The sequence below is a fragment of the Diabrotica undecimpunctata genome, chromosome 3 (assembly GCF_040954645.1).
Source record: "Diabrotica undecimpunctata isolate CICGRU chromosome 3, icDiaUnde3, whole genome shotgun sequence".
Classification (NCBI taxonomy): Eukaryota; Metazoa; Arthropoda; class Insecta; order Coleoptera; family Chrysomelidae; genus Diabrotica; species Diabrotica undecimpunctata.
The window spans coordinates 107964616-107979651 of record NC_092805.1 but is presented as its reverse complement, the minus strand read 5'-3'; the positions used below and the strand labels follow the sequence as shown (position 1 = coordinate 107979651).

The following is a 15036-nucleotide window of genomic DNA, read 5'->3' as shown; positions in this document are numbered from 1 at the left end:
TTATACCTGTGTGTAGGAAACTTTTCATGCATATTACCATGGTGAACGGAACAAGATTGACTAATATTTCTAAAAAGGTGAAAGAGGGAAAGGCTGTTAAGGATCAGAGGGGTGGCGATAGGAAGAGTCACAAATCTGCTGCGAACAAGGAATCAGTCCGCCTTTTTTTGAGAAATTTAAGAGGAAAAGAAAGCCACTATAATCGAAAAAAATCGATAAGGATTTATCTTGGTGCAGACTTAAACATTAAGAAGTTGTGGCTAATATACAATGATTCTGTACTTGATAATCTTAAAGTTAAGAAATCTATGTTTAGGAGAGTTTTCAATGAATTAAATATCGGATTTTCATCACCAGCTTCTGACGTTTGCAGTACATGCAATAAAATAGATCTTCAGCTGAAAATTGAGAAGGCTAAAGCTGTGAAAGACTTGGTAGTGGTCAACCAATTTATGATGGAGAAAAGAATACACAGATTAAGAGCTAATGCTTTTTATGGGCTCTTAAAGGAAAACAAAGAAAATGAGGTTACTTTCTGTTTTGATCTCCAGCAAATTCAAGCACTTCCCAAAACTCCTATTCAAGACGCGTTCTACAAAAGACAATTAAGTTTTTACTCTTTTTGCATTGTAGCATCAAACGCACAAAACCCCATATTTTACGTATGGACTGAAGAACTTGCAGGAAGGGGTGCGACCGAAGTTTCATCTGCACTTATAAATTTCTTGAACTCCGCTAATTTTTCAAATGTAACAAGACTGAATCTGTTCTGTAATGGGTGTGCCGGTCAAAACAAAAACAATGCCGTTGTTCACACATTAGTGTATTACTTAGGATCAGTGCAAAATGCTTTAGAGGAGATTGTTCTAACATACCCTGTTCGCGGGCATAGCTTCCTTCCCGCTGATCGGGTGTTCGGAAGGGTTGAAAAGTTACTCAGGAAGCAGCCTACCATTGCAACAAAGGAAGAGTACTACAATGTATATAGTTCTGTTGGAGAAGTACGGAAACTTGGAGAGGATTGGGGATTGATTGATGCTAAAAGTTTGGCTACACGATTTAAAAACATTGAAATGATATCTGAAAAGAAGAGGATTTTTGTGAGGAAAGAGAAAGCTGTCAACCGCAATGGACAAGAACTTACTGTTATCAAAGTGAAATCGGCACAGAATTTTAGGTTTGAAAGTGATTTTGAAACCTACAACAAGCCTCAAAAAAAAGGCTGGCATTCTGCAAGGTCGTTCTCAACTCCTGTAGAGTCACTTCCACTGAGCAATATAGTGAAAGCAGCTAAGAAGAAGGACGTGGAGACGTTACTTGTGAAAATGTATGGTGATGACTGGCAGAAACATGACTTTTTATCTTGGTATAAGACCATAATAGTAGAAGTCCAGGACGACGAAATTGATGCTGACGAAGTGGACGAATCCTGTGAGTGTCTAGAACCTGACATTGGACTACACATTTAAACATTTATATTTTGTGGAAAGTGTCGTTGGTAAATGTCAGCCATTTTTCAAGATATTTTTTGTAACAATACAATAGATATTTTAAGTAGTCTAAGAGTTTTTTTATCAACCCCTTCTATCAACGTCCATGAAGTCCAATCAAATAAGAACATGTCCTTTTTTTAAAATGTATTTACAGGTTTATTTATACCTTCAGATTTGAAATATTTACTAAGAGTCAGTTAATTTCAATAAATAAAATGATATATGCTAATTTATCCGATTTTTCATGTAAGGTTATTTACTAATACGTTTTTTGCGATTTCCCTAAAACTTCTTAAGGTGGACATGATTGATTTTGATTGACACCTCCTCAATTGTACATTACACTACACTACAAAAGGACAAACAAACACTTTAAAATTATTAAAGAAAAGCTACATTGTGTGCCGAAGCCGGAGACAGAATGGCTCCCGATGTAACGGAAATGTTGGGGTGACATGTCAACCCAACATTTCCGTTAGATCGGGAGACACTCTGTCTCCGGCTTCGGCACACAATGTAGCTTTTCTTTAATAATTTTAAAGTGTTTGTTTGTCCTTTTGTAGTGTAGTGTAATGTACAATTATATGTTTATGACATTTTGTTCTTGTCAGATAGGCCGCAATCGACGAAATGCCCCTGAAGATGATCTAGGGATCGAAAGTACTTGGGCAAGATTAAATTAAACTGTGATCGATATATGCCTTTTATTTGATCAAAGTTCATTTATTCGAACATTCAGCCTTATATTTATTAATATAGTATTTTTGTACTATTTACTTTTGTAACTGTTTGTGGTGACAGAAATAAATATTTAATTTTTTTTCTAAACCAATTTGTTTATTTCTTTTGTTAAAAAAGTATCTAAACCCTTTTTGTATTTTTAGGAAGGAAGAACCTTTTCTTTCATCCAGCAGGAAGATTCTTCAAAGCGGCGTCCATTTTAAATAACTTTGAGAACTTCTTGTATTTTTGTTTGTCCAAGAGACTCATGTAAGTACCCCTTTTGTTTCATTTTTGTAGTTAGCCCATTTCAGTCCCCTTGTCATTCACTTATCCACGACCCAGTCCTCCAAATAAGCCCTGAGTGGCCGTTCGCAACGTTTCGGTTTGTTTTGCTTGCCCTATCTCCACCCCAATAATTTCTGTCCCAAATTTTCAACCCCCTATAATAATACCCTATGTGGTAAGCAAAATAGTCGTTACAATAGAAGATATGAAAAATTTGGATATCCCAAAAAAACTCATAAAGCTTACGAATGTGACAGTGGAGGGATTGATTGCAGCAATAATAACTTGACATCTCCAAAAATATACAAATAGCAACTGGAGGATGACAGGGCGGCTCTCTATCAACGTCACTATTTAACATCGCTATAAAAGGAACAATAAGAGCTACTGAAATAAAAGGTACAATTATAACATCGACGTGACAGCTTGTGACGTGCGATGACGCCATAATACTGATTAGCAGAAACCTAAACAGTTTAAAGGAATAATTTGCGAAGTTGTGCAAGGAAGCATCCAATAGGGATTTGGCAATAAATCAAAATAAAACAAAATACCTAATATACTAAACAAAAAGTACAGTTAATGTGAAAAGGTTAAATATTAGGGAATTTGAGTTTGAAAAGGTAGAACACTTTAAATATCTTGGAGTCTCCGTTAATTTAACTAATAAAAGAAGCATAGTAATCAATGAAATAATTCTGACAGGAAACAGAACTTACTGGAAATACAACAACTTCCTCAAAGATAAGAAGCTTACTCAGAATACTAAACTGAAAATTTACAGAGCAACAATTGGACCAATAATTACATGGTGCTGAAGTAATGTGCATGACACAGAAAGATGAAGAAAGATTAAGGATCTTAGAGAGAAAAATCATTCGGAGAGTAGCAAGCCCACTAAACTTAGGTAATAATGTATCTAGAAAACTAATGAACTACGAAGTAAGAGAACTTGTGAAAAGAGAAGATATCGTCATATTTATCAAGGCACAGAGACTTAGATGCATGGGACATCTAGAAAGGAGAAATCTAGAAGCAGTTATCAAGAAAATCACCAAATGGAGACCAGTATACTAGAAAGATCGAAGATGAGATAGGAGAACCAGAAAATTGCGGATTAAGAAGATTGAAAAACCATAAGGCAAAACAGGAAAGAATGTAGAAATATTCTAGAAGACGATAAGTCACACAACTAATTCTAAAACCAAAATGTTAATGCGGACCAATTCCCCGCGACAAATGAATCGGAAGAGCCCAAAAAGGGCTACAATCACTCTGCTAGGAGCGTATACGACATGATGATGATAATATTCGGAATTCATATTTATATTCGGAAAACTTTTTACCATTTTCGGTAATTTGACACAGTAAGGCATTTATACATAAAGTTTCGAATCGACAGATAGATTAATTTTTTTGCACCGACGTAGATTTTGGCTGGGACATGGGTAAGAAATCTAAGGCGCGACCCGTAATTTGAACCCCCATGCTTTGTGTACCGATAAGAATTGGCAGTATGGCTCCTAAAGTTATTATTACATATTATAGTATTGAATTACATGTGATTCATGTTGGGTCAAATGACCCATTAAAACGCCCCATGGGGTTGTAGTCTATAAATTCTATTGACGACTCCTTGTTTTAATTACTATTATACGTTATTTGAATTAAAATGACTTGGATTGTGTTACCTCAATAAACTTTTATCATCACTAGGAGAAGATTCTTAGAAGAATCTTATTAAAAATAAGATATCACAATTCACAACTGGATAATGGTATAAACTAAATATTTAAATATTGAAGCGTATATCAAAAAGATTTTATCATTTTTAGTACTAACCTGTATTTAAATTTTCTCTGTTCTAAACAAATATTATTTAATTTAGCCGTAAGAACCCTTACGATTAAAAGAAACAAAATAAAATTTATCTGAAAAGAAATAAAGTTAAATAAGTAGTCATTTAAATTAATAAAACTTTGAGTATACTTTATCGTAGGGCAATTGTAACGATGAATAACATACTTATGTGATATAAAAATTAAAATGAAAATATTGTATTGTATGCGCACATGCATGGCATCGTTTTAATTGAAGTTAGGTAAAGTATACTAATAAATATATTTTAATTATTATACAAACACCTACCACAACTGTGCTATATATCGGTAAATCTATAAATAATGAAATATAAATATTATCTTTCGTTGTCCAACACATGAGATCCTCATATAATACTCTTAAGGTTATCCACGGAATTACAAAGGCAAGGGGTAGCCCTGGAAATCAATTAAAAATACTTTGGCAGTAGATTAATTTATTGACACAGAAAAATACTTACCCCATCCCAACACACAGTAAATACCCACACTATGGTGGTCAGAAAAAAGTTTCAAAAACATTAAATTGTGAAGATATAGTCCTTCCATTAACATGAACATAAAATTCGATATAATAAAATAATATCGTATACCATTCAATGCTTTGCATGTCCATGACTGAAATAAAAATAGCTATATATAAAATTTCGGAACCCTGCAATTAGAATATATACAAGATATCCATTATAGTTATGTCCAAAATATGAGAATATAATTTAGGTTCAATTATACGGTTCAAAGACGAAAAAAGATCAAATATTTAGGTGCATTGATATTTATTTCTAAATTATCATCATCATCATCAATGGCGCTACAACTCTTCGTGAGTCTTTGCCGCGTTTATTATTGCTTTCCATGTTTGTCGGTAATGTGCCAGTAATTCCCATTGTCGCACTCCCATTTTCTCTAGATCTTCTTTGTTTGCATCTTTCCACCTTTCTCTAGGCCGCCCTACAGACCTTCTTCCCTCTGGCCTTTCCCAGAACACATTATTTATAAGGCGATTGTCGTTACTACGTATCACATGCCCTGCCCATCTGAGTCTATTGGCCTATTGGCCTATTTCTAAATTAAGTAGCGATAAACTAATAATCGAAAAATTTTCGACAACCTTCCTTTCATACCTCGATAATTGTGAATTTTAAACCGTCAATATACCATAGCATACCAGTTTTAACCGGGGAAGTATTCAGATATGCAATTAATCTGTTGGGTTTTGTAATGAGAGTGCTAGAAAGCAGGAAATTAATACCCTATTTTCTGAATATGGAAAAGATGATTGTCTGTTATAAGGAATCTGGCAATTGACTGTTCTGTGTAGCAGGTAGACACTTTTCTACGATACCGGTAGAGAATAGGCCTATTTCGGGAAAGCGACCCTGTCCACGCGAGCCATGCTTTGCTCTCAATTCCTTACTGAGAGAAATAATATCCCATACCGTTATCCTTAAAAAATCTAGTTACCTATTTCCTATCTCTAAAGTTAAGAAGGAAACAGTGTCAAGAAAAATAGATATCTCACAACTGAAGAATGCTGAAAAGAAAAATGAAATAAGTATCAAAGTTGAACAAGAAATAGAAACGTTAGAGAACTCGGTATATACAGACGTTGAAGTAACATGGACCGCTCTTAAAACGAAAATAACAAAGATACAAGAAGAAGACATCGAGTTCACAAAAAACAACAGAAAACAAGCATGGATAATGCAAGAGATCATGGACCTTATGGATGTAAGAAAAAACATAAAACACACCCAATAGAATACTAACTAATCAATAAAATCATCATTAGACCACCATCCACCACCACCAAAAAGGTCCAGAAATAACCAAAGAAGAAGTTATTCAAGCAGTAAAAGTTGTAAAAGTTCAATGTCGAAATAAATAAATTAATTGCAGACAAGTAAAATAAAAGCCTAGACTTGATAACAGCACTATTCAATAATATATATGACGATTTTTTTTTTCTCAGAATCATTCATACACGAATTTACAAGAAGTGTGAGTTTCAGATGACACTCAATTCCGATTTCGAAACGGATTGGGAATAAGAGAAGCTCTTTTTGCCTTAAATGTGTTAATACAATGATGCAGAGACATGAATGTAGATGTATATGCATGTTTTATTAATTATTGAAAAGCATTTAACTGAGTTAACCATCGAAAGATGATCGAAATTCTAGGAACAGCTGGAATTCACGAACAAGACTTGCGAATTATCTCAGAACTATACTGGCACCAAACGGCAACAACTGAAATAGAGCACACAACATCTGAAGATATACGTATCCGAAGAGAAGTGTGACAAGGTTGCGCCTTATCACCACTATTATTTAATCTGTTTTCGGAATCTATATTCAGAGAAGCATTAGATGACGTCCTAGGTGAAATCAAGATTAACGGAACCAGCATAGACAACATAGTCCTAATACACTCATCGCACAATAACTACAAAATATAATAAATGTGCTAGTTCGTCATAGCGAAAGGTTCGGTTGTTCTTGTTAAGTTCTTGTTGTTAACTTCTACGTTGTATACTTAAAGCGAAAAGTAAAATTACGTTAGATATAGTAGGAGTCATCCAAGAAAATGAAGAAGACGCAGAAGTAGTTGCCATCTATAGGTTCAGTACAATTTTATTTTTAATCCATTAGAGGTAACCGAGTATATTGCTACACTTTATAATATAAGGTTTAACATTATCGGTTTCTAGTACTTACATAGCTATGACTTGCTGAAAAGACTGGCAAACCTTCACTGTCATACTGAACATCGGCAGATAGTGCAGTTCCTCTTACAAGTATAGCGTCTTTCAAGATCGACATAAGCGATCTTAATATAAATGAAATAAATAAATTAATATGTAATGTATTCCTTGAACACCTCAGTCGCCTAAAACAAACAATAAATCAGGACAAACAATTATTTTCATACTAAAAGGATGTCAGGATGTTAATTTCATGGTTATGAAATATTTATCACCGAAAAACACACCAATAGAAATAATGACTAATAAGTAACAAACGTAGAGAGTGAAAATTTAACATCTATTCTAGAATTATTGTACCAATATTTAAAATCTGAGTTTAAAAAAATATTTTCAAGGAGATAGGATAGAGACAACATCTTTGTCTCAGATCACGGACTAGTGAAAGATTTACATTCCTTTTTCCTACATCTACACCAAGAAAGCCAACGGAGTCCACATAAATGTTTATTTTTCAATCTAGATCATAATTCTTCTGCCGATTCTTAAGAAATACCTAGGTCTCTTACTTAATCGTTCAGTTCGAATTGTAAGAATGGAATGGGATTGGTTGTGCCAGAATCGTAGCAATCACTGTATTCTTCACTATCACCTTCCTAATCTAATGGCCAGTGATCAATATGTATAACATCCAGAGAATCTGGAGGAGAGGGTATTGGCACTTCAGGTCCATGAGAGACATTGCGAATGGCTGATTTAATGTTAGGGTAAGAAATATCCTTTTTGTTTCTCAAATTGAAACCTCGTACGTTACAAGAACAAAAATAGCAGCCAATACTATTATTTTTAGGCTCTTTGCAAAACATTGATATTCCAAAAGTTAAGGACTGCCTTTTACCTTGAAACCATTACCTCAGTTTTTCAACACACTGAATAAACTTTGTGTGTGGCCCAAGGCTTATTTTGATCGCCTAACTTTATACCAAAATAAGCGAAATATACTTTTTCAATAAAATTGGAAACGGTTCTTTGTTACTTTTTAACGGTATACAATTTGGCGAGTTTATACATCCTCTGGTAGCCATTGTCCAATGTCTATACAATACAATATTTTCACAACACAAGAAGACAGTCACTACTTAAAAGCACTAGTAACAACACGTTAAATGCACAGAGTGAAGAGCTGCTTCGAACTGTAGGCATAGGTAAGAAGGTTTGTAGGACAGTATCAGAGACTCACTGCTTGTTAATGGCCGGGAAAGGAGGTGCAGTCCAAAAGATAGGCACTGACATGAAAGAAGGCACAGTGAGTCAGCAAGTGGATGGGGAGGGGTACGACAAGAACAAGTGCTGACATAAAAATACTGCTGCTTTCTGCTAATTACTCTTTATTATATCATTTTACTATTACTTTATTTACTATTTTTCCTGAAATTAGCGTTGAAAACAGTATGAACATTATTTATTAAATTTCAAACAAGTTTTTGGGCACAGACCTGTGTTATTTAAACAACATTATTGATCCAAACCGTGACTGCAGAGATATTTAGCAGATTTAGAGATATTTATTTTACATTTTATCAAAATTGTTATGAAAAAAAAAAACCGTTTGAAAAAGAGCCGACTTTGTAGCTTATAAACTTTTACAATAACTTTATTTATGATATTTTTTATGTTTCACGTTTGTAAGTAGGCCCAATAAAAAGCTAGTAGAAAAATACAATTAAAAAAACCTACAGCCAATAAGTACCAAGATAGCATTTTTTCTTAAAATCGTATTTGAAATTAAACAGATTATAAATGAAAATTTAAATTATATGATCCAAGTTATATAGGGTACATATACAGATGAGTAAAAAGTTATAACCCGTTAAAGCGATAATACTCGTAAAATACCGCCACGGAAAAGTGGAGGGAAGAACGTCTGAACTCCTTTTTTTAAATGAACAAATTTGCAATATCTCAGCTTTTATGGCACACTGAACCTTTAGTTGTTTAGTTGTTTTACCACAGGAAAAAAAAAGCTTCAGAACTATATTATGTGAATAAATATATAATAATAATTATAAATTAATACAACACAGTTAACATTTTTATTTAATTTTATAGTTATTTTTCAAAAAAAAGTATTTTATTATAACTGCATTTAATAAAGTTATTAATATTTTTGAAGATGTGTCTAATAAGTATAAATATTCTTTTTGTACGATTTAATAGTCTATGTATAATCATTGTTTAACAATGGTATAATTTTAGTAGTTGGAATTAAATTTCCATATTCATTTTGTTAGTAATTTATTTAATTAAATTTATATAATTAAGTATAAAAACTAAAAGATAAAAACACACAATAGTATTTATACATATGTAAACATACTCGTGGTAAAAAGTTATTGCGTAGTAAAGTTTGCTTCTTTTTCTTGTAAAGTACAAAAAGATTCGTTTCAAAATGTATTTTATGCCATACTAAATATATATATATATATATATATATATATATATATATATATAGTTCATTATTGTTTAGTATTGCCAGGGGCGTAGCTACCGCTGTATCAGCCGTATCAATTATACAAGGCCCCCGACAAACAGAAGTCCTCGAAATGTCGAAACAAAAATTCAATTTAAAAAAATTATTCCACAATTTCACTATTAGGTCGTATAGTCAATCTTCTAAAGATTTTACAACAGCAATAAAATTATTGGTCGCTTTTGTGAGGCGCTTAATTCCAATACAAAGACTAATTTTACTGCTGCCATAATATTCTTACTTGATTTGGTCGAGGAGCCCTTTTAGCCTGGGTCATTAACAGGTTTTTCCTCGCCCTCTTTTCTACCTAATTCTCAACAATTCAAATCTATTTTTCGATTTTGGTTTATTAAAGTTCATTTTAATTTGTGCAGTAGATTCAAACGTTTAAATTCTGAAAATATTGTTTAAGTTGTGAAAAAAATGAGTAAAAGAAAAAGATAGTACCTCAGTGGAGCTATGAAAAAAAAAATAAGACAAAAAAGGAAGAAGTTTTAAAGAAGATGTCCAAAATTTCTTCATTTTCCCATCAACTAGATTCTCAAAGTGATTTAGATTGGAATGGTAAGTACTAGGTTTATATCTACTAGTGTAACAATTCGCATCCATTGTCGTCTGTAACTTATTGGAATACTAGGGCACATTACAGTAAAGTAAAAGGGACCCTAAAAAGTATGATGAAAAAAAAAGAAGATTATTGATGATTGAATGATTATAACTTGAATTTTATTTTATTTTTAGATTCTTCTGTACCACCGCATAGTCGACAGAGGTACCAAAAATTGAAAAAGATAACACCGAAAATCCAAATAAAACTTAAGAATTTGTTAATACATCTTCATCAGATCGAGTAAATTTTGTAGCAGCCTCATCGAATACGAACAAAAAAATGATTTTTAAATTGTATTTATTTAAAGTGTCGTTTCCAAAGGATGCACAAACAAAGCGAGCTTTTTTAATTTATTATTCTTTCTACTTAAATAAAAATGGTATAACAATTTTAAGATCATGGCTGTGTTATTCTAATATTTTGAACAAACCATATTGTCATTTCTGTTGGTTTTTAGCAGATTATCAAAGCTAATTTTATTGTTCGGGGTAGGTCAACGGTGTTTTTGTTGGAAGCAATTCAAAAAACTCACAGCGACATAGTAAAGCAGCTTTATGTTATAATAATTGGTTACTTGGTCATACCATTAATACTTTATTACAGAGTGAAATCAGCAGTAAAATTAATTTTTGGCGAAATGTACTTCATCGTATAATTAATAATATAATTACTTTAGAAACATGCAGTTTATATTTAAGATGCCATGATTCTGAATCTGGAAATTTTATATCAATTTTACATTTAATGCCAAACTATGATCATATCTTAAAATAACTTATTTTAAAACCGAAAGGTAAGATAAATTATTTAAGCCCCACAATTCAAAATTAAATTAATAGTTTACTTGGTGGAAGCATACTAGGACCCACCTTCTACTTAATATACACATCAGATCTCGCAATAACGACTAATACAACAATCGCTACATATGTCGATGACACAGTTATCATGGCTTCAAATTCTACAGCAACTGAAGCATCCCAGGTACTGCAAAATCACCTACTTAAACTAGAGAGCTGACTTAAACTGTGGCGAGTCCAAGTCAACAGTTTAAAATCAACACAAATAACGTTTACTATAAAAAAAAAGGTGACGCGCCACCAGTTTCTACAAACACAACACTCCACTACCAGTTAATACCATCGTTAAATATTTGGAAATTCATTTGGATAGCAAACTTAATTGGGGCATGCACATCTGGAAGAAACCCCTTATAACTCAGCTTAATCTACAGGAAAATGTATTGGTACATGGCTCCAAAATCAAATCTTAGCCTGGAGAACAAACTTCTGATAATGTATTTTAACACCGATATGGCTATAAGCAGCACAAATCTGAGGTACAACAAGTAATACCAACATACAAAAACTTCAACGATTAAAATCGAAAATACTGCACCAGATCTGCAATACCCCTTGGTAGATTATGAACCACAGATTACACCACGATCCACAGTTACCAACAGCCAGCGAAGCAATATCTGCTGTAAAATCTGCATACAAGACCAGATTATCCTACCATCCAAATCCGCTGGCCACGGATCTGCTCATTTCACACGTAAGTAGATTAAAATGACCAGACTCTTTGGACCTCTAGTAAATCTGGAGAAACAGATCATAGTGTCACAGTGCGGTTAAACAACAAGTTTTTATTCTGTTGTTTTCTAAAACTTTTCTCGATTTTTTTTAGTCTTGTAATACTCATTGAAGACATTGAAGAACAAAAAAGCCAAAGGACCCGGAGGAATACCAAACGAACTAATTAAAAACGGAACGGAAAAGTTATTCCGCATGCTACATAGAATGTTCGAAAGAGGACTAAATGGAGAAGAAATACCTGCGGAATGGACACAAGCATACATCACATCCATACATAAGAAAGGAATCAGGAAAAAATGTGAAAACTATAGAGGAATTAGTATAATATCGTCGGTAGGTAGACTTTACGGGAAAATTATTAAAGAAAAACTAGAAACTGAAATAATAGGAAAAATTGGAGAAGACCAAGCAGGGTTCACAGTAGGAAAATCATGCCTAGATCATACGTACACATTAGAACAACTGATAGAGAAGAAAATGGCAAAAGGTAGACCGGTCCATCTGGCCTTTGTTGATCTAAAGAAAGCATATGACTCAATACCTAGAGTCAAATTATGGGAAGCAATGAATGATCTCGGAATCCGACAAACACTAATAAAAGCAGTTAAAGCACTATACAAAGAAAACAAAGTAGCTATTAAATGTGGAAATAAAGCCTACAATCCATTTAAGACGACAAAAGGACTTCTACAAGGCTGTGCTACGTCCCCTACTCTGTTTAAAATATTCTTGGAAAAGACACTCAAACCATGGAGAAGAAAGTGCGAAGGAATGGGCATACCAGTAAGAGACGAATACTTATACACCTTAAGTTTTGCCGACGATCAAGTAGTCATCGCACAAGATGAAGAAGATCTCAGCTTTATGCTCAGAAAACTAGAAGAAGAATATAAAAACAACGGAATGGAAATAAACTTAGAGAAAACCGAATGCCTAACAACAGAAAACAAGGATATGAGAAACCTAGAGATAGACGAGGGAAGACAAATAAATGGAACAGATAAATTCAAGTATTTAGGAACCATAATATCGAACCAGGGAACAACAGAAGAAGATATAAACAACAGACTGAGACAAACAACAAACTGTATAAGACAACTAAACTCAGTGTTGTGGGATAAGAACATTACGATAAAGACAAAAAAGAGAATATATAATACCCTGACAAGAAGTATCCTGACATATGGGTCCGAAAACTGGACAATAAACAAGAGAAATAGAGCTAGAATAAGAGCAGTAGAAATGGAGTTCCTGAGGAGAAGCTGTAGACTTACAAAAAGAGACAGAATTGAAAACGCAGAGATTAAGCGGAGAATGGGAGTGCAATCAGACATAATCGACTATATAGAGGAGAAGAGACTATCCTGGTACGGCCACGTCAGAAGAGCGGACAGAGGACGCTGGATAAATAAAATCACAGAATGGAGCCCGATTGGAAGAAGAAAGAGAGGAAGACCCCGAAGGTCATTCAGAGATGAAATCGACGAGGCTATGGAGAAAAGAACCCTGCGAGATGGAGACTGGAATGACAGGGAAAATTGGAGAAAACGGTTGAGTGAAGGAAGACAGTGAAAACTGTGGAAATCCTTAGTAGTAGTAGTAGTAGTAATACTCATATGTGTTGTCACTGTTGTTTATCTGTATTAAACTTTGTTAGGTTGAAGTTTAAGTTAATTGTTATATCATAGATTAAATTTATAATATTATACCTATGCCTTACCTGGGTGCTCCCCACTGGGCGGCTTCCCACTATGTTTTTGTACATAAATTATACATATTGCTTGTAATGAGACGGATTGCAATAAACAATGGATGTTAAAAAAAAGTTTACTTGGTATTGCAGTACCAGTACGACTATCAGATTTGTCGTGACTGTCTATGAAACCAAAAATCTAGAGAAATTTAAATAAAATAAATAAAATTTAAATCTTAAACAAAAGGCAAGAAAAGTTTATTTTTAAATTGTTTGGGGTAATGTTATTAACTACATTTAATAAATATTTTGTTCAATACAAGCATTTTTGCTTCTTTTGATGTTTTAGCATTATCCCATATCAGTCGTGGGAAAGCGACCGGCGACAAACTTTGATACGAGGTCCCTGTGGAGTTAGCTACGCCACTGATTATTGCTTATTTACCAACTGCATAATAGTATACCTGTGCGGGCATAAACTGCATTTTATGGAACGCACAGGCATAAAGACAAAAAAATTTTAATAACTTCTTAATAACATTTATTATTAAAGTTGCAAATTATGGAACTAAATTAGTATAACTACCTAACACTATTTAGGGTAATTCACATAAAACTGGCAATTCTGAAAAGATCTGGTAATAGATAGATTGCCAGCAGCAAATGTTGATTCATGTTTTATTGTCTGTGTATTAAGTTCATGAGGGGCAAAGCCAGATCCAAAAGGTATGCCTGTCGGCACCCCTCTAACCTCATTTTTTAAAGATATTGTAACGTTTTTTAAATAAAACGAGCGGTTCGAATTTATATAAATATATTTATTTATAAGTTTACAGTTCGATAATATCTTATCAACTTCACTTAACTCATAGAAAGTATGCTTATATATAAAAGTAATTATGTAGCAGAACATTCTGGAGTAGCCCACCTCTAATTCGTCTCATCGCTTGTCGGGTGGAACTTTCTAGTTTCTAGCGGTCGACAGTTCCCGTCGCTTCTAGAAGGACATATCATTCTCGTCCCGGTCTGCAACCGTTATATGGGCTACGTAGAATGCATGTTCGTAACAATATACTATCTTCTATATATCCTTCAGCAACTGATGTACTGTTCCATCCACCATGCCACTTCAAACCCAAATATTTTGCAATGATAAAGGGGATTTTTCCAACTATTTGTACAATACAGTGACCTTATTTATGGGTCAAAATTTTTTTTTAAACAATCACGTGGCCGTAAAGACATGTAGGTTATATCTTATTAGCTTCAAACCTGTCTGTTCTTAGATGCCAACCACGAGTTATCTCGTTTTTGTAGATGTTTTTCGTGGCGCCGAGCACGAGATTATTCGTGGGATATGCATGGAGATTTTATATTGGTGCGTCTACAAAAGGTTCTTAAAATATAGGTGGACATCAGAAAACAGATGTATTTATTATTTTCGGTTATGGTAAAAGGACAAAAACTAAAAATTCCAAAATGAAAAAGAAACATACAAAGTTCAATAAAAAAGTGCT

General features: G+C 33.6%; 1 protein-coding gene across 4 annotated transcripts in view; it reads right to left on the bottom strand.

Annotated features, from left to right (window-relative positions):
• LOC140437188 (parathyroid hormone/parathyroid hormone-related peptide receptor-like) overlaps positions 1 to 15036 on the bottom strand; it is a 42155-nt gene that overhangs the window by 1862 nt on the left and 25257 nt on the right. For all 4 annotated transcript variants that reach the window (XM_072526540.1, XM_072526541.1, XM_072526542.1 and 1 more), the window contains exons 3-6: positions 7102 to 7273; positions 4843 to 4999; positions 4650 to 4780; positions 4344 to 4432 (exon numbers count right to left, since the gene is read on the bottom strand). In XM_072526540.1, coding sequence (XP_072382641.1) covers positions 4344 to 4432; positions 4650 to 4780; positions 4843 to 4999; positions 7102 to 7273 — 549 coding nt within the window. The remainder of the gene's footprint in view (positions 1 to 4343; positions 4433 to 4649; positions 4781 to 4842; positions 5000 to 7101; positions 7274 to 15036) is intronic.